The 18,270-nt window shown below is 42.8% G+C and overlaps 1 protein-coding gene across 1 annotated transcript in view; it reads right to left on the bottom strand.

Moving 5' to 3' along the window:
- LOC139582236 (5'-nucleotidase domain-containing protein 1-like) overlaps positions 1–18,270 on the bottom strand; it is a 55,698-nt gene that overhangs the window by 13,384 nt on the left and 24,044 nt on the right. Inside the window, exons 7-8 of the mRNA XM_071412213.1 lie at positions 7,744–7,918; positions 4,912–5,009 (exon numbers count right to left, since the gene is read on the bottom strand). Of these exons, the coding sequence (XP_071268314.1) occupies positions 4,912–5,009; positions 7,744–7,918 (273 nt within the window). The remainder of the gene's footprint in view (positions 1–4,911; positions 5,010–7,743; positions 7,919–18,270) is intronic.

The following is an 18,270-nucleotide window of genomic DNA, read 5'->3' as shown; positions in this document are numbered from 1 at the left end:
GCTTGCAGCCAAAGTAAAGGATTGATTTATAAAACCTCTCAGTCTTATACAGTACCTGGCAGGAACTGGGCCCTTATGAATTATATAATGTAGCTACTCCTGTCCTGTGTAGGAACCCATTCAATGACACACATACAGTATTTGAGCCACTCCATCAAATGAGGCTGATGTTGGGGAAAAATATCTAAATTGAGATGACAAAACATTAGGAACACCTTCCTAATATTGAGTTGCACCCCCTTTTGCCCTCAGAACAGCCTCAATTCGTCAGGGCATGGACTCTACAAGGTGTCGAAAGCGTTCCACAGGGATGCTGGTTTTGTTGACTCCAATGCTTCCCACAGCTGTGTCAAGTTGGCTGGATGTCCTTTGGGCGGTGGACCATTCTTGATACAAACAGGAAACTGTTGAACGTTAAAAACCCAGCAGCGTTGCAGTTCATGTTGTTTTGCCCGTTCACCCTCTGAATGGCACACATGCACAATCCCATGTCTCAATTGTCTCAAGGCTTAAACATCCTTCTTTAACTTGTCTCCTCCCCTTCATCTACACTGATTGTAGTAGATTAAACAAGTGACATCAATAAGGGTTCATAGCTTTCACCTGGATTCACCTGGTCAGTCTACTATGTCATGGAATGAGCAGGTGCCCAAATGTCAACAAATTAAACTGGACTATATATACATACAGTGGGGTCTGAAATGATTGACACCCTTGATAAAGATCAGCAAAAAACTATAAAATAAGGAATTAAAATACTGAGCTATATTGTATGGTAAACTTTTTGGGGAAACTATATTATTTTATACTAATACAATTGCTCAGAGAAAGAGATTTTGTGTAACGATAAATACAAGTTTTTCTCAAAAGTATATATATATTTTTTTCACCCGTTTTCAATACCTCACCTTGCGAGGATAACGGGACTGAGACTTGGCCGCAAGTGGATCTTCCAGCAAGACAATAACTCCTAGCAAACATCAAAATCCACAAAGAAATGGTTAATTGGCCACAAAATCAACATTTCGCAATGGACATCTCAGTCTCCGAACCCATTGAAAACCTGTGGTTTGAATTGAAGAGGGGAGTCCATATGAGCAGATGAAGGATATCAAGGATCTGGAAAGATTATGTATGAAGGAATGGTCTAAGTTCCCTCCCAATGTGTTCTCCATCTCATAAAACATTTTAGAAAAAGTCTCAGTGCCGTTATCTTTGCAAGGTAAAGTACTGTATCAAAAGATATTGAAAACAGGGGTGTCAATCATTTTGACCCCTACCTTTTTGAGAGAAAAAAATATTACCTGTTAAACAAAATATCTTTCTCTGGTCAATTGTATTAGTATAAAATAATATTGTTTCCTCATTTCTTTGGCGCATACAATATAGCTCAGTATTTTAATTATTTATTTTACAGTCCTTTTTTCTCATCTTTATCAAGGGTGTCAATCATTTCGGTCCCCAAGGTATATGTTGACAAGATTCCGACCTTCTGATAGTAAACTAGCCTTTTCCTCCTGAACTTAGACTGACCTTGTCAACTCAGCTTTATCTGATCAACTTAACAGCATCACTATAGCAACACGTAGAACATTACAATAGAGGCACATAAGTAGTGCACAACAGTGATGTTATATCCCAGAGGCCAATATCTCTGTATGGATGAAATAAGAAAATCTAATCAAATATCTCTCCAGTATGGAATAGAACCAGGCACTGACTGAGGCTATATCTGCCAACGTGGCGAGGGCTGGAGGAGGAGTGAATATTTGAGCGGCTGGGTCATTGTGTTTCACACATAACGCTTCCCTCCAGTGTTATTCCTGGCAGGAACGCAGTCCAGATGGGGGAGCATTCCAGAGCCGGTGCACACCTTCAGGAACCGATCGGGATTAAATATAAGCTGCTTGAGCAGGAAAACTGGGACCATGTGTGGATCACAGATCATATTAGAAATACTGACAGCTAATATGAACAAAAAGATGTTGGATCTTAATTTGATCACCCTGTTGCAGGATCACTTTTCTGCAATGCAGTACATTTAAACTTGTAGTGTATTTTGAGGTTTAAAAAGGCTTCTGAAGTTTGTAATTCTCATATTAAAATTTCAGACTTGATTTTCCCCTACAAAAATGTCCATAAATTATAAATCACAAAATAATTCACTTTTTCTGTTGCTGCAGGATTATTTTCCTGCTGTAGCAGACTGGCTCAAATTAAGATCCTACATCTGTAGTTTGATGTTCACCACCTGTCTTGATGCTAGTTCATCCTACTGATTTCAGTAGTGATTTGACGCTTGGGTTTTGAGAGGTTATTAGATGCATGGATTCTTTTTCTGGATTCCAACTCCACAAGTATTTTGATTTTATCAGAATCAGAAAAGTGATACTGCAACAGGAAACTGCACCAAATACCCTAGTTTCGTGCTCCTAATTATCCCGAGTGGCGCAGCGATCTAAGGCACTTCATCTCAGTGCTAGAGGCGTCACTGCAGACCCTGGTTCGATCCCGGGCTGTATCACAACCTGCCGTGATCGGGAGTCCCATAGGGCGGCGCACAACTGGCCCAGCGTCGTCCGGGTTAGGGGAGGGTCTGGCCGAGTTAGGCTGTCATTATACATAAGAATTTGTTCTTCACTGACTTGCCTAGTTAACTTCTTGTGAATAGGGGGGGCGCTGTTTTCACTTTGGGAAAAAAAAATTACGGCCTCGTACTCTGTTCTAGATCATACAATATGCATATTATTATTACTATTGGATAGAAAACACTCAGAAGTTTCTAAAACTGTTTGAATTATATCTGTGAGTAAAACAGAACTCATTTGGCAGCAAACTTCCATACAGGAAGTGAAAAATCTGAAAACGAGGCTCTGTTTCAGGGCCTGCCTATTCAACTGGCTTTTATTTATCGATATGTATGCACTTCATACGCCTTCCACTAGATGTCAACAGGCAGTAGAAGGTTGAATGGGGTGTCTAGCTTGATCTGAGGTCGAATAAGAGCTTTTGGAGTGACAGGTCCGGTATTTTGTTTGTTTTCGACGGCACGCGGGGGACCTCATTTACATTTACATTTAAGTCATTTAGCAGACGCTCTTATCCAGAGCGACTTACAAATTGGACCTCGACATTGTCTTCTGAAAAGCGTTCGGTATACACGGCGAATTGCTCCGGCTCTGATTTTATTTGATACATATGAGAAAAACATCATAAAGTAGGATTTTTCAACCGAGTTTGATCAGTTTATTCAACGTTTATTGGGACTTTTGGAATTTTCCGTTCTTTGCGCCAAGAGATGATGGGCATGTTCGCACCACATGGCTAGCCAAGGTTGCTAATTCGACAGAAGAAATGGACATTCTAAAACCAAACAACGATTTATTCTGGAAATAGGACTCCTTGGACAACATTCTGATGGAAGCTCAGCAAAAGTAAGACACAATTTATGATGTTATTTCGTATTTCTGTGTAATATGTTGACTCCAACTCGGCGGAGAATAGGTGAGCGCTGTCTCACAATAATGCATTTTGTAGTAAAGTTATTTTTTAAAATCTAACACAGCGGTTGCATTAAGAACCAGTGTATCTTTCATTTGCTGTACAACATGTATTTTTTAGTAAAGTTTATGATGAGTTCTTTGATTAGATTAGGTGACTGTCCAAAATATCTCCGGAGATTTTGGTGAATTGTTGCTACGTATTCACAATGTATAACCACGATTTGCAGCTCTAAATATGCATATTTTCGAACAAAACATAAATGTATTGTATAACATGATGTTATAAGACTGTCATCTGATGAAGTTGTTCAAGGTTAGTGATTAATTCTATCTCTATTTTGTCGGTTTTGTGAAAGCTATTTTGGCGGGGAGTAAATGGCATTGTGTGTTTGGCTATTGTAGTGAGCTAATAGAAATATATATTGTGTTTTCGCTGTAAAACATTTTAAAAATCGGAAATGATAGCTGGATTCACAAGATGTTTATCTTTCATTTGCTGTACACCATGTATTTTTCATAAATGTTTTATGGTGAGTATTTATGTATTTCACGTTGCTCTCTGTAATTATTCTGGCTGCTTTGGTGCTATTTGTGATGGTGGCTGCAATGTAAAACCAGTATTTGTAGCTATAAATATGCACATTTTCGAACAAAACATAAATGTATTGTATAACATGATGTTATAAGACTGTCATCTGATGAAGTTGTTCAAGGTTAGTGATTAATTATATCTCTATTTGTGGGTTTTGTGAAAGCTACCTATGCGGTGGAAACATGGTGAAAATATGCCGTTGTGTGTTTGGCTATTGTGGTTAGCTAATATAAATACATATTGTGTTTTCGCTGTAAAACATTTTAAAAATCGGAAATGATGGCTGGATTCACAAGATGTTTATCTTTCATTTGCTGTATTGGACTTGTGATTTCATGAAAATTATATTATATGATATCCCTGTCCCATTAGGCTAGGCTATGCTAGTCAGCTTTTTTGATGAGGATGCTCCCGGATCCGGGATGGGTATTAAGTAAATTAAATCAAGGTTAAATAAAAATAAATATTTTTAAAATCCTTAAACGTCTGAAGACTCATGCTAGTTGGAAGAACTAGTATTTTATCTCTGAACACAGCTTTATCTCCTGTTGGATAATGGGAACCTGGTGTGTTAACATCACTCAATGGAGACTAACAATCCTGACTGCCAATGAGTCCAACCTGAGACCTGCCCCCCACGATAAGTTTCCCCCATGAGATCCCACTGGGGTGTAAAATCTACAGCCCTGCAATGCTCTTTTTGATGAAGGCAAAGGGCTGTTCCACAGTGCTTAGTGTTGGAGGAAAGTGTACTGTATATCGGGTATCTTGTGTGAAAAGGCAGACATTCAGATAGGCAGGCTGGCAGGAACTCACCCAGAGTCCTGAAGGGCCTCTGTTGGGGCACCAGGGAGAAGAACCCAGGCTTCAAGGCGTTGGTGATGATGATGTCAAACAGCTCCTCCCAGTCCTTCCTGCAATAGCCAATGAGAAACGATCCATCTGATTATTACAAACAAATACAGGCTTAGTGTAAGGTCAAAGTTTGGACGCCATCCAACTGGATTTGTTTAGCACAAGAAAATAAAAATACATTGCTTGAACTAAACATTAGGGAGCTGATGAAAAACAGTCAATCATAAACCGTGCATTTATGGAAAGGGTATGGAGGGAAATGTTAGGGAACAATATCAACATTTCCCCAAGAGAAATAAACTCAAAACCGACCAAAAAAGACAAACACATACACTCATAGTGATTATTAACACTAGGTTAGCATCAGCGTCCAGCTCCAAGCACTAGCTAGCAGACATACAGACCAGGGTTGCATCCGGTCTCCTTTATCTGGAGCTCTTCTCCAGATCAGAGCCATGCGGCTGGGTGGACTGGTGTTTGCTGTTCCCTGGCCTGGCTAGGGCTGACTGGGGTTACACTTTGAGAGAGACCTCTCACTGCAGCCCTACGTGGACAGATGGCGACCTTGAGCTGAGGCAAAGCCCAGGATCATTCAGAGCACTGCCTTCTGATATAAACCTCACCGTTCTAAAGCGAGTCCTTAGACATGCAGGACCTCATCAGTCTCAGAGTTACATATCCAAGTGTTACAGCCTTAGGAGCTAGTCAAACATATTCCTGACATAGCATAACATTATCGCTACATCCTATTCTAGCCAGCAAAAAGCATAGCAGGGAAGTATAAAAATATCTATTGTAGACTTATGGTTTCATCTTGCTGTGTCCCACGGCTGGCCATGCCAAGGAGTCACCTAGATACTCCTGGAGCAGACCATGGGTCCTGGTTGGTAGAGGCCTGACTGGAAGCCCTGGTCTTGTTGTGACACTTCTGACTGTTCTCTGTCCCTGGCCCACAGCCCGCAGGGCTACAGTTGCCAGACTGCTCTACTGAGAGAAGCGTGGGCTTTTAAGAGGGCAGGAGAAACGAGTTGTTCTTCCTGACAGAAAACAGAAGTCAGATCAGGAGAGAGGGCATTCTTCACTGGGGAGTGCCTATGCATTATAGAGGTGTTGAAATGCATATAGTTCATAGACTCCAGCCTGGGGCTGCAGGAGAAAGAGTCACACGTCTGAGTCTGTTGACTGTGAAGCCAGACATTGTCCTACCACAACAGCTACTGTAGACAACAACACAACACACAGGAGGATTAGCATGCAGGTCAGCCCGTACAGCAGAACAAAGCAAAGCTTATCCCAGAGCTACCACACGGACAAGACGCAGCCTGCGCGATTTCCTCGCCTCTGTTATCGCAGCATAAATCAGGCGTCCTCAGGCCTTGTAAACTGATTCTCTGAACACACTATATTGCACACACACAGTCGGGCTCCCACCTGACGTGGCGGCTCCTTGGGAGGTGACATATGTCAGAGGGTTAAAGGTCGCGAGAAGGAAAGGGGGCGGCCAGTGAAACAGTGGAGGAGAGACCGGGGGGGGGGTTGGGGGAGAGGAACAACAGAGACTGGGCCGAGCCAGGCCAGGCTGTTTGACAGGAAATGGCTGTGGGGGAAAGTCTGGGCCATATAGGTCCCCGGAGACCTAGTAGACATTCAGAACAAACGGTTGACTTTCAGCCCCCACCGCCCCTCTCTCCCCTGAGTCTAACTCTCCATAACGGTCAGCTATACTAGCAGAGTGGAGCAGAAGAATAGATCATCTGTGTGGTTGGTTTCTTACCAGATGGGCATCAAATCTTACTTTAGCTGGGCTATGGCCTTGGATGGATTAATACTCATGATCAAGTTCTCCACTGTGAAGTAATCCTGGTGACGTGTGAGTGTGTCTGTTTAGATAATGGGCAGAGACACTTCACTAAGGCATTCTATTCAGCCACAGCACCAGTCTGCTTTCCGCGAGTCGTCCTCTTGCCTCCTGACCGAGTGTGTAAGAGGGTTTAGGCTAGAATAATAACCCTAGACCACATAGTGTACACTGCAGAGAGAGAGGGAGGCACCAGTGATACTGACACAGTCCCGTCCTCTGGTCTAGGTCAGCCCACAGCTGGCTAGTAATAATGAGTCTACGGAGAGCCGGCTAGGACAAACATCACCATTGCATATAACATCTCCATTGCATATGGTCAGGCAAAGTTATAGGAAGACTTACTAGTTTAAAGTGCTGTTGTATCTCTGCTGGGCTGGGTGGGAATGAGAGCTGACAGTGCACAGTGGTGAGAAGGTGTGCTGGTCAGCAGGCTAGCTGACCAGGGTGCGAGTGGTGTGTGATGGTGATTGTAACCCAAGACAGCCATATAAAACCGGGGTTGACTGAAGGAATGAGGGATAGAGGCATGTGGGAGCTGTACGCAATGTGGGTTGCGGGAGAAGAGCCAGTAGGGCTGAAACCAGTCGGGGCTCATCATAAAACCATTAAAAAAGTCTGGACTTTATCCCCGACTGGTATTCTCTCCCATATTGGGGCTCAACCAGTTTGGTTAGTGCCTGGCCCCAGTGAGGTGTGTTTTATGCAGTCTATCCCAAATGGCACCCTATTCCCTAACTAGTACACTACTTTTGACCAAAGTAGTGCATTATATAGGGACTAGTGTGTCATTTGGTCAAAAGCAGTGTTGGTACACGGTGGTAAAGACAGGCAGGCTGGGTCTTGGCCTGGGCCCTAGGACCTGGCTGGGTGCAGTCAGTGCAGTGTGTGGTCTCTGGGTCTGGTCTCCAGACCGATTCCCTCTACTAACTCACCCCAGGATGTGGTCACAGATGAGCCTGCAATAGTCACTGTGGGAGCTGGTGATCAGCAGGAGGACCTTCCCAGCACTCTTCATGCTCCTCAGCCAGGTCTTGACGGACTCTGAGCAGGGCTGCAGGTAACGGCCAGGGTCCCTCTTCACACTGGGGAAGTACCATCCTGCATCCTCTGAGGGACAGGCAAACAAAATAAACATATCTAACCACGCTGAACATGCACATGCAATAACTCCACTTATACCATGGCATTGTTGAATACTCCTTTCTGATTGGCTTGAAGGGCATTCTAGAGCGGGCATTATTTAAGTGATAATGCCCTTGAAGCCTGTGTTTGGAAGCTATATGGCACGGGAGGGCCGGCAAACCGTGCCAATATATCCTCCAAACACCGGCTTCGAGGGCATTATCATTTTTATACAAAGGGTTACTAACATATTCAAATATAATAATAATAATAATAATAATAATGATTGACATTTTCATTAAAAACGTTGTTTTGATGAATTTATTCATACTATTTCGTCCTTCCACAAGATATAGTCCCGACACAAATCTAGGGTTGCTAACCCAAGCCGGCTGGTCGTTAGTTTTATCGGTTCGGTTGCCAGAGACTAAGTCGTTCGATCTAAATGTTATCACTTGCTTGCCAGTTAGCCAACTACGACTAATCTAGTCACGTCAAACAGCGCAGCCAGAATAACAACAAAGTAGCTGCATAAGCTGTTTTCTAGTGACATTTATTTGGATAAATCCATAACAATGAGCTAATGAGGCGCGATTTCGCCTGGCATAGAAACTGTGCTCTCTCGTCAGGACACTGTTGTTCAGAGGAGCTAGCCAACAACACAGCTAACACAATCACTTCAAACACTGAAGCTGGAAAGACTGCAAACTAGCTGCACTTCGTTTAGTTTTTCCTTTTTCAATTGACGTTTCTTTGTATATATATATCCATAAAAATGATGCCAGCTGATTCATGATTTCAACTGGCTGAGAAACGCTGCCTGTCTGTCTCCCGTCCTGAGATGTTCATTACTATGGGACAGCTGGAGATCGAATTTTTATATTTAATCAATGTTGCAAATGTCGGAGAGACAGACAGCAAGGTGTATACAAATCTCCGCAGTTGAAAACTACATGTTAGTCTCAAAGAAATGTGAGATCATGTCTAGATGCTTTTTATAGTGGAGATCAAGTTTATAAATTGCCTGGCATTCAGAGACTTCTCCGGACATTGAGACTTGTCTCGAAGCCACTCCTGCGTCGTCTTGCCTGTGTGCTTAGGGTCGTTGTCATGTTGAAAGGTGAACCTTCGCCCCAGTCTGGGTTTCTGTGCGTTCTGGAGCAGGTTTTCATCAAGAGTCTCGCTGTACTTTGCTTTGTTAATCTTTCCCTCGATCCTGACTAGTCTCCCAGTCCCTGCCACTGAAAAACATCCCCACAGCATGATGCTGCCATCACCATGCTTCACCGTAGGTATGGAGCCAAGTTTCCTCCAGACGTGATGCTTGGCATTCAGGCCAAAGAGTTCCATCTTGGTTTCATCAGACCAGAGAATGTTGTTTCTCATGGTCTGATAGTCCTTTAGGCGCCTTTTTACAAACTCAAAGCGGGCTGTCGTGCTTTTTACTGAGTGGCTTCCGTCTGTCCACTCTACCATAAAGGCCTGATTGGTGGCGTGCTGCAGAGATTGTTGTCCTTCTGGAAGGTTCTCCTATCTCTACAGAAAAACTCTGGAGCTCTGTCAGAGTGACCTCACTGACCAATGCCCTTCTCCCCTGATTGCTCAGTTTGGCTGTGAAGCCAGCTCTAGGAAGAATCTTGGCAGTTCCAAACTTATTTCAATTAAGAATGATGGAGGCCACTGTGTTCTTGGGGCCCTTCAATGCTGCAGAAATTGTTTGGTACCCTTCCTCAGATCTGTGCCTCGACACAATCCTCTCTCGGAGCACTACGGACAATTCCTTTGAACTCATGGCTTGGCTTTTGCTCTGACATGTACTGTCAACTGTGGGACCTTATATAGACAGGTGTGTGCCTTCTCAAATCATGTCCAATCAATTGAATTTACCACAGGTGGAGTCCAATCAAGTGGTAGAAACATCTCAAGGATGATCAATGGAAACAGGATGCACCTGAGCTCAATTTCGAGTCTCATAGCAAAGGGTCTGAATACTTATGTAAATGTGATATTTCCGTTTTTTATTTTTCTAAATAAAATGTCAAAAGAAAAAACTGTTTTTGCTTAGTCATTATGGGGTATTGTGTGTAGATTGATGAGAAGGAATAAAAACTATTTAATATATTTTAGAATAAGACTAACATAACAAAATGTGGAAAAAGTCAAGGAGTCTGAATGCTTTCAGAATGCACTGTAGTAGCTAGAACTTGAGAATAGATACTTAATTGTTCATTTGAGGAACAGTAATTCTGCTTAGCTCAGCAAACCCAAATATATATATATATATATATATATATAACATAATGACCACGTTGGTCTAAATGACTGAGAGTTTGACTGTGTAATATTAGGTTGCTTCTTGTGTAAATATTTTCCGTCTGGATTTTAATGATTTGTATGTATATATACACACACACACACACACACACACACACACACACACACACACACACACACACACACACACACACACACAGGGTAAGCATGCCTGGACGGAGAACAAAGCAATTTCATGACAACAATTCAACGATGAGTGTTGAACATTAGCAAACCGCTCTCTCTTTTTAAAAAGCGGTCTTCCTCTAAGACTTTGTGAAACAATCATAGAGACACAGAGCATCTATTTTTCTCATAAACAACCACTTGTGAGTAACGTTTAAGTGATGATCTTCTGCTCGTTCGATTTTCCACGTAAAGGTTGGAGTATTACAAAAGTCATTTGGCAGACAGCCCTGACCAAGTGAATGAATAATATTCAACACGGCTGTGTGACATCCTGGCAGGCCAGGTCAGAAGACAGACACAACTCCCCTTGTAACCCAGTGGATTGTCTGTTTGAAGTACGAAGGCTCTCAGCCTGTCTATGGTTTTCATTAGAGAATAATAAGCACCAGCCACACTTAGTATGCATCCCAAATGCCACCCTGTTCCTTATATAGGGCACTTCTTTTGACCGGAGCCCTACGGGCCCTGATCAAAAAGTCAAAAGGAGTGCACTATAAAGGGAATAGGGGACCATATGTGATGCAGCCTAAGTCTTCCCAGGATAATGAGACACTGTCCTGAGACACTCTGACGCTGACTGGTCTGATTGGAATGAAGGAAAGGACTAGCTCATGTAGAATGAAACACAGAGTGGACGGGGGAAACCGATTAGTGCAACGGCACTAGGACTGTCTGGGACACCCACTCCCTGAGCCATGTCACAGGAAGCAGCAGGCGGTTAGGGGAATGTGTGGGTCATCTCCCACCCCCACAGAGAGACAGCGGTACGGGCAGCCGGCTCTTCAAAGATCCCCTGCTGCGCTCAAGATATTAGGCCAGAGCTAAATATGGTACCATGCTCTGATCTCAGTCAAACCATCCCACTTGACCTGCCGTACTGAAAAAAGCCTGATGAATGCAGCATCAAAAGCAATAAATACATTATAATGTGAGGGAGTCATTTGATACGGCAACACACGCTTTTCTACTACTTTGTCTGAGAAGAGGAATCCACGGAGCATGTCGCATAGAAGTACCCGAACAGGAATGCATTTGATTGTCTCCTGTGAATACGACAAGTCTAAGGCCAACTTGAAAATTAACATTGACACATGTGCAAGCTTATTGAAACCGGACATAGTTGAATTTGCTGTGGAGCGGTAAAATGCGGGCCAATTCGTGAGAAGTGGCGCTGCTTTTTTTCGCGAGTAGGAGAAAAGAAGGCTTAGGGAAACATCCCGGGTGCAGATGAGTAGGGCGTGTATTCATCAGGCCAGGAGTTTATCCTGGCACAGAGAGGAGATGGGAGGAGCACTTAGGGAGGAAGCGTCACAGTGCCCAAACTACAGCCAGCAGGGACAGGAGAGCACACTCACACCCACTCACCCTCTCCTCCACTCCCTCTCTCAAGGCAACACAGGCCTCACCTCACCAGAGGTCATCATAAGCTACAAACACCAGAGGCTCATGGATAAATAGCTAGCTGCATAGCGTGGGAGTAGGGTGAAGTTGCCCCTAGATGCTGATCTTGGGTCAGTTTTGCATCTTCCCCACTATGGTTAAGGTTAGGATGATGGGAGGGGAAGCTGATTCTAGATCTCCCAAGTGGCGTAGCGGTTGAAGGCACTGCATCTCAATGCTAGAGGCGTCACTACAGACCTAGGTTCGATTCCAGGCTGAATCACAACCGGACGTGATTGGGAGTCCCATTGGGCGGCGCACAATTGGCCCATCGTCGTCCGGGTTTGGCCGGGGTAGGCCGCCATTGTAAATAAGAATTTGATCTTAACTGACTTGCCTAGTTAAATAAGGGTTAAATAAAAAAATCTCTACCTAGTCATATGCAATGTCAACGCGTCGGAGGTGAAATGCCAAATACAAACAGTCTCACACCCGCGTACTATGAAGGAGTTGTGTTTCCATATGCAACATGCATATACAGGTGAAAGACTAAAGGGCATCTGTTACAGCTCCCACATGGTGTAAATAAAATAAACATTTTGTCAAGCTCCACTCTGTACTGAAAATGACCCTCCGCTTCCACAAAACAAACAGGACTTCCAGTCTGTGAAAGATTAGCGCATGCTGCCATCATGTGGTACAACAGAAACATTGCATTAACCAAGAACAAGACCAACCCTAATGAAGTACAAGTCTTCCGACATAGGAGAATGATACCCGAGATCAGACACTCCGAATGTTTCCAAAATAACAAAGCATGCATTGCACAGAAAAGCATATTTATATTTAGTAAGGCCAAAAGGAAAACAAATATACAACAGATTTTTTGTGGAAGCTTTATTTATCATGTTAAAAGTTTTGTAAAGCTAACTTTAACAGCAGAGGGCAGCATTGGACCAAAAAACAAACACATACAGAACAGCACAAATCAGTCTCACAACCAACTCTTCAGATTCACATTAAAATGTGTCCTATGAAAGATTACACAACTGATAAACACTGGGCCAAACGGATTAATGTGATTTCCTCCCTGTTAAATTACAGTAGTTTTATGAAATTATGAAAAAAGGGTGCTGGGATCATTTCACAAACATCTGGCTGTGATCTCCAGCCCTGTCGTTCCCTCCAGTGTTTTTCCTCACACTCCATTTCATCTCCAAATAAACAGAACAGGCCGCCCTGGCCAGCGTACAAAGTGTCTGCCTGGCCCGCCTGACAACCTCTGCTGGGTGGACCCTGCAGGACCCTACTCTCCCTCTGGAATGTCACCCTGCTACAGTTAAGACACCCGGGTTGCGTCCCAAAAAAGACACTATTCCCCATGTAGTGCACTATTTTTGACTAGGGCCCATATGACTCTGGTCAGGGCCCATAAGTCTCCAGTCAAAAGTAGTGCGTTATATAGGGCGCCACTTGGGACAGAGCGTTAAACACTCAGGCCATGTCGGCTATACACTGTACCTACTGTATCCAATGTTTAAAACTCAGATACGGATACACTGATGCCTTCAAAACACTCAACTTGAATAGGCTTCCTCCCTTCCTCTCTGGTTGAAATTGTAAAGGAGAGGTCATATCCTTATTCATTTGTCTAGCTTGATGCATCAGGGCTCTTCAAACAGTCAGCCCAAAAATTATTTTAGGGGCATAGTGGTATGGTGGCGCACAGAGAAGAGGACCCTTTGATCTATCTATCTATCTATCAACCTGTGTGTGTGTGTGTGTGTGTGTGTGTGTGTGTGTTTACGTGGCTTTAAAAGTGAATATGTGGGGAATGCTCCCTTCCATCTGAAGCCTGGGGCTGGGCACAGTAACAGTCAGAGGGGGAGGCCTGATTGGAGCACTGCCCAGCATCTGAGGCCAGCACCACGTCCAACAGACCAGCTCTCTCTCTCTCACAGACATCAAAGACCGACGACAGGATGAACAAATCAACAGTTACAGTGCAAATTAGGGCAGTGCTCAGCAACGCACAAACAGCTGCACCACAAGTGAAGGGGAAAGAGCTCGATTCACACAAGCATTTTCCTTATCATCTACAGAATCAACAGAGAAGATATAGGTTATCAAAAGGAAGATACACCGTGCATTTATGTAGTCCTAATTGAAGTTAATAGATAACAACTACATGACCGTGTATAAATCATTTAGAGGAAAGCTGTAATCTAGGGTAAGATGGGGATATTTTTTGCTCCACCTGCTTGTGCCCTGGGGAAAATGTGGCAACTGCCACCAGCGGCCGAGCATTGGCCATTTTTAGAAGACTGACCACAAATTGCTGCATCATGTCCCATGACGCATTTCTCTATCTCTTTGAGGCCAGCAAAAAGACAAGGATAATCTTAATTTGTGACCCATGGTAACAATAATAGCATGGTTCAAGAAAGCCAAAGACACAGACTCTTATTTTATCTGTTTTTCCTTCTGCGTCTACCGTGGCGAATGGACACAAGCATTTTGTAAGATGGTTCAACACATATCTGCGTCTTCAGGATTGGGTGCCATCTGTCATCAGATGTCTGAGTTTAAAAAGACGATACTAGGTGGGGATTTGCATGTGATTAAGACCACGAGAGAGCATGCGAAAACTGAAGGCCTGGGGCTGATGTCTGCCACCCTGGCACCTGATACCACAGACATTACGAATGCCAGTCCTTCCACAGAGATAAGCACCTTTCAAAAGGACACCAGCTCACCAAGTCTGTTGTGAAGATATATTGAGATATACTGAAAAATATATATAAAACGCAACATGTAAAGTGTTGGTCCCATGTTTCATGAGCTGAAATAAAACATCCCAGAATTTTTTTTGACTATTTTTCAAAAATGTTGTGCACAATTTTTTTTACATCCCTGTTAGGTGAGCATGTCTCCTTTGCCAAGATAATCCATTCACCTGACAGGTGTGGCATATCAAGAAGCTGATGATCATTACACAGGTGCACCTTGTGCTGGGGACAATACAAGGCTGAATTTCTGCGCAAATCGTTAGAAACCGTCTCAGGGAAGCCCATCTGCATGCTCGTTGTCCTCACCAGGGTCTTGACCTGACTGCAGTTCGGCGTCGTAACAGACTTCAGTGGGCAAATGCTCAACTTCGATGGCCACTTGCACGCTGAAGATGTGTGCTCTTCACTGCCGAATCCTGGTTCCAACTGTACCGTACAGATGGCAAACAGTGTGTATGGCGTCGTGTGGGTGAGCGGTTTGCTGATGTCAACGTTGTGAACAGAGTGCCCCATTGTGGCTGTATGGTTTGGGCTGGTATAAGCTACAGACAACAAACACAATTTGGGATTTTGCTGATGGAAATTTGAATGCACAGAGATACCGTGAAGAGATCCTGAGGCTCATTGTCGTGCCATTCATCTGCCGCCATCACCTCATGTTTCAGCATGATAATTCACGGCCCCATGTTGCAAGGATCTGTACACAATTCCTGGAAACTGAAAATGTCCCAATGTCCCAACATGTCACCCAATGAGCACGTTTGGGATGCTCTGGACCGACGTGTACAACAGCATGTTCCAGTTCTCACCAATATCCAGAAACTTCAAACAGCCATTGAAGAGAAGTGAGACAACATTCCACAGGCCACAATCAACAGCCTGATCAACTATATGCAAAAGAGATGTGTCAAGCGGCATGAGGCAAACGGTGGTCACACCAGATACTGACTGGTTTTCTGATCCACGCCCCTACTTTTTTTTAAGGTATCTGTGACAAACAGATGCATATCTGTATTCCTATAGATCAGGGCCTAAGGAATTTATTTCAATTGACTGATTTCCTTATATGAACTGTAACTCAGTAAAATATTTTTTGTTCAGAGTATTTAAAAATAAGAAGAGACAGAAAAGCGATACACGAAGAACAACAGATGGCAATTCAGATGAATGGATAGTGGTTTTGGGACACCAATGTGCAGTTACTATAGCTTGGGGAAACTGATGCCAGTTACATAGTCATTCTCCCCCAAAAGGCAAAAGTGTGGACATTGCAATCTGTTATTATATAAAACCTAGACTATATTTAGCATGGACATCTAAGAAAAAGAAGAGTTGGGTAGAGCTGCATTTAGGATCTGATCTTCAGGGAAGTGAAGCCTCATCTCATTTTATACTCCCCATACACATCAGGGTGAAAAACATGGATTATTTGCTGCAAATATCATGGCATGGCCTACTATTGCAAAAGACAACCCTAATGCCCATACATAACACTAGCCCTCTAATATTATCTAGTGGGAATACTCCGATTACAAGATGTCAATGCCCATGAGATGCATGTGTCTGTTACATTAACGGACCTCAGAGGGCAACGGGCAATTTCAATGTAATTCCTGTTCTCGAGCGAAAATGCTCGTTTAGGTGCCATCTCCAAAGAATGACTCTTATACATATTCTTATACATATTCTACTTATACATATTCACAAATTGGGGGTGGGATGGAATGGTGAGGTCATTTCCACATGGAGTGAAGAAACATCCACAAATAGGGCACTGACAGCTGAAAGTGTATCTAGCTAGCATGCTAACCTTATCTAGCTACAGTAGCTAATGTTTTCTGTTGCTGCTGTTTTTGTTTTTTTACTACACTGTATTCAAAAGATTAGCCAGCTGGCTAGGTTGTGGAGCTGGATTTGTCATAAGCATTTAGGTGAAAACTTCACCACAGATAGAAACCAGTATTTTTGACCTTGCCATCTTTTGTTATCGCCAAAGATGAAGCTCCGGAAATATGGATAACTATTGAAAGGTTTAGAGACATGCATTTTTCTACATTGTAATAGACACGGTGCATGCAACCTTTGGTAGGTAGGCTGCTAGCAGGCTTCGACTACGGTACAGCAAAGCCAAGTCAGCCCGTGCTCATGGTTCTCACAGGGGAAGTAAAATGATAGGCTACAATGATACGCTCGTGATGCACGCCGCAAATTACAGTAACAACACCCTGAGCGCATCGGACACAAAACACCAATACAAATGTAACAAAGGCACAACAAAATAGATAAAAAAGTTCCTTGAATTTTCTTTCACAGGTGCCTTTCATTATAGCACAGACAATTTTAGCTGCACCGATCAAAGCAGTGGAACGTGTAGTAGAGCAAAACTTTAGTGGTCATCTTGGGGCAACAGAGGGAGCAGGGTTGCAAAATACAGTCATATGGGAATATTATACCCATTTATATTATGTATATATTCCATTTTTTTATACGGACTAGCTAAAAATCTATGAAAATGTACTAATTATCCAACATAAGTTTGCTTCCCCTATTTTAAATTTGCTCCATGGCTCAGGTCGGCCAAGTGGACACAAGTCGCGAAGAGGAAGAACTTTGCAGCTGTTTCTAATTAATAAACAACGCCATGCTGGTGGGTGACAACATTCAAATGAAACACCAGCTCTGAAATCGAAAAGTAGTTTGAAAGTATTTGTACGTCATCTCATAAAGGAAATTTCCACAAATGTCCCACTTCGGATTTCCCACTTCAAGCCCAAATATATCATACTTTGACTAAAACGATGACTTATTGACTTAAATCGGTGGAACATCATGGGTAAGTTGTGGGCATAATTTTTCAGTTGACAAGTGGTATTTTAAAGGAAAATTCTACACAAAAACTATACAAATAAATAAATTATTAGTCCATTGTTGATATAGTCAGAACCTAAAATGTACTTTTTGGTCCACCTGTTAATGTGGCAGGTATATCTAAAATGTACTTTTTGGTCCACCTGTTAATGTGGCAGGTATATCTAAAATGCTACCAGCCACTCAGTATTTTTACCAGCCAAAATATAATTTTTTTTGGTGCTAAAATTACACCAACAAAACACAAAAAAATTCTGAATATGCTGGTAATGTTTCAAAAAAAAAGTTTAAATTACTAGTAGGAAGTAATGTGGTATATATTGTTTAATTAAAAAAATACCAAAATATCACAGATGAGACAAAAATGTTCACCTGCCCTGTTAAGGGTGAGAGGTGACCATGGTAAGGCAACTCAAGTCATGTTTGTGCCTGTGAGATTGAGTCTGACTAGTATCCGTGCTGTCGTCTCTTCCCTAAAAGTTACAACTCAAACATTGAAAAACAACCTAGCTTGTGAAAAACATTTTTTTTTTTAAGCCAAGAAACAGAAGGACAAATCTTAGTTCAGTAGATTTCCTTTCAAGTAAATTAGATCTAAATCTACCCACATGTGGACATTGGCGGGTGTTCATTTTAGGCCCCGGATATAGTCCTAAAATGTTTTGCATGTTAGCAATCAAGTTTTCAAGATATATAACTTTCAAAATACAGAAATACAAACGGTATGATGCTCCTCCCAGGTGGAAGCCACTGGTCACAAAACTGCTGATTCAGGAAGGTGAAAAAAGGAGGCAAAAA

The sequence above is a fragment of the Salvelinus alpinus genome, chromosome 8 (assembly GCF_045679555.1).
Source record: "Salvelinus alpinus chromosome 8, SLU_Salpinus.1, whole genome shotgun sequence".
Classification (NCBI taxonomy): Eukaryota; Metazoa; Chordata; class Actinopteri; order Salmoniformes; family Salmonidae; genus Salvelinus; species Salvelinus alpinus.
The sequence above is the reverse complement of the archived record's forward strand: the minus strand, read 5'-3'. Positions and strand labels throughout refer to the sequence as shown.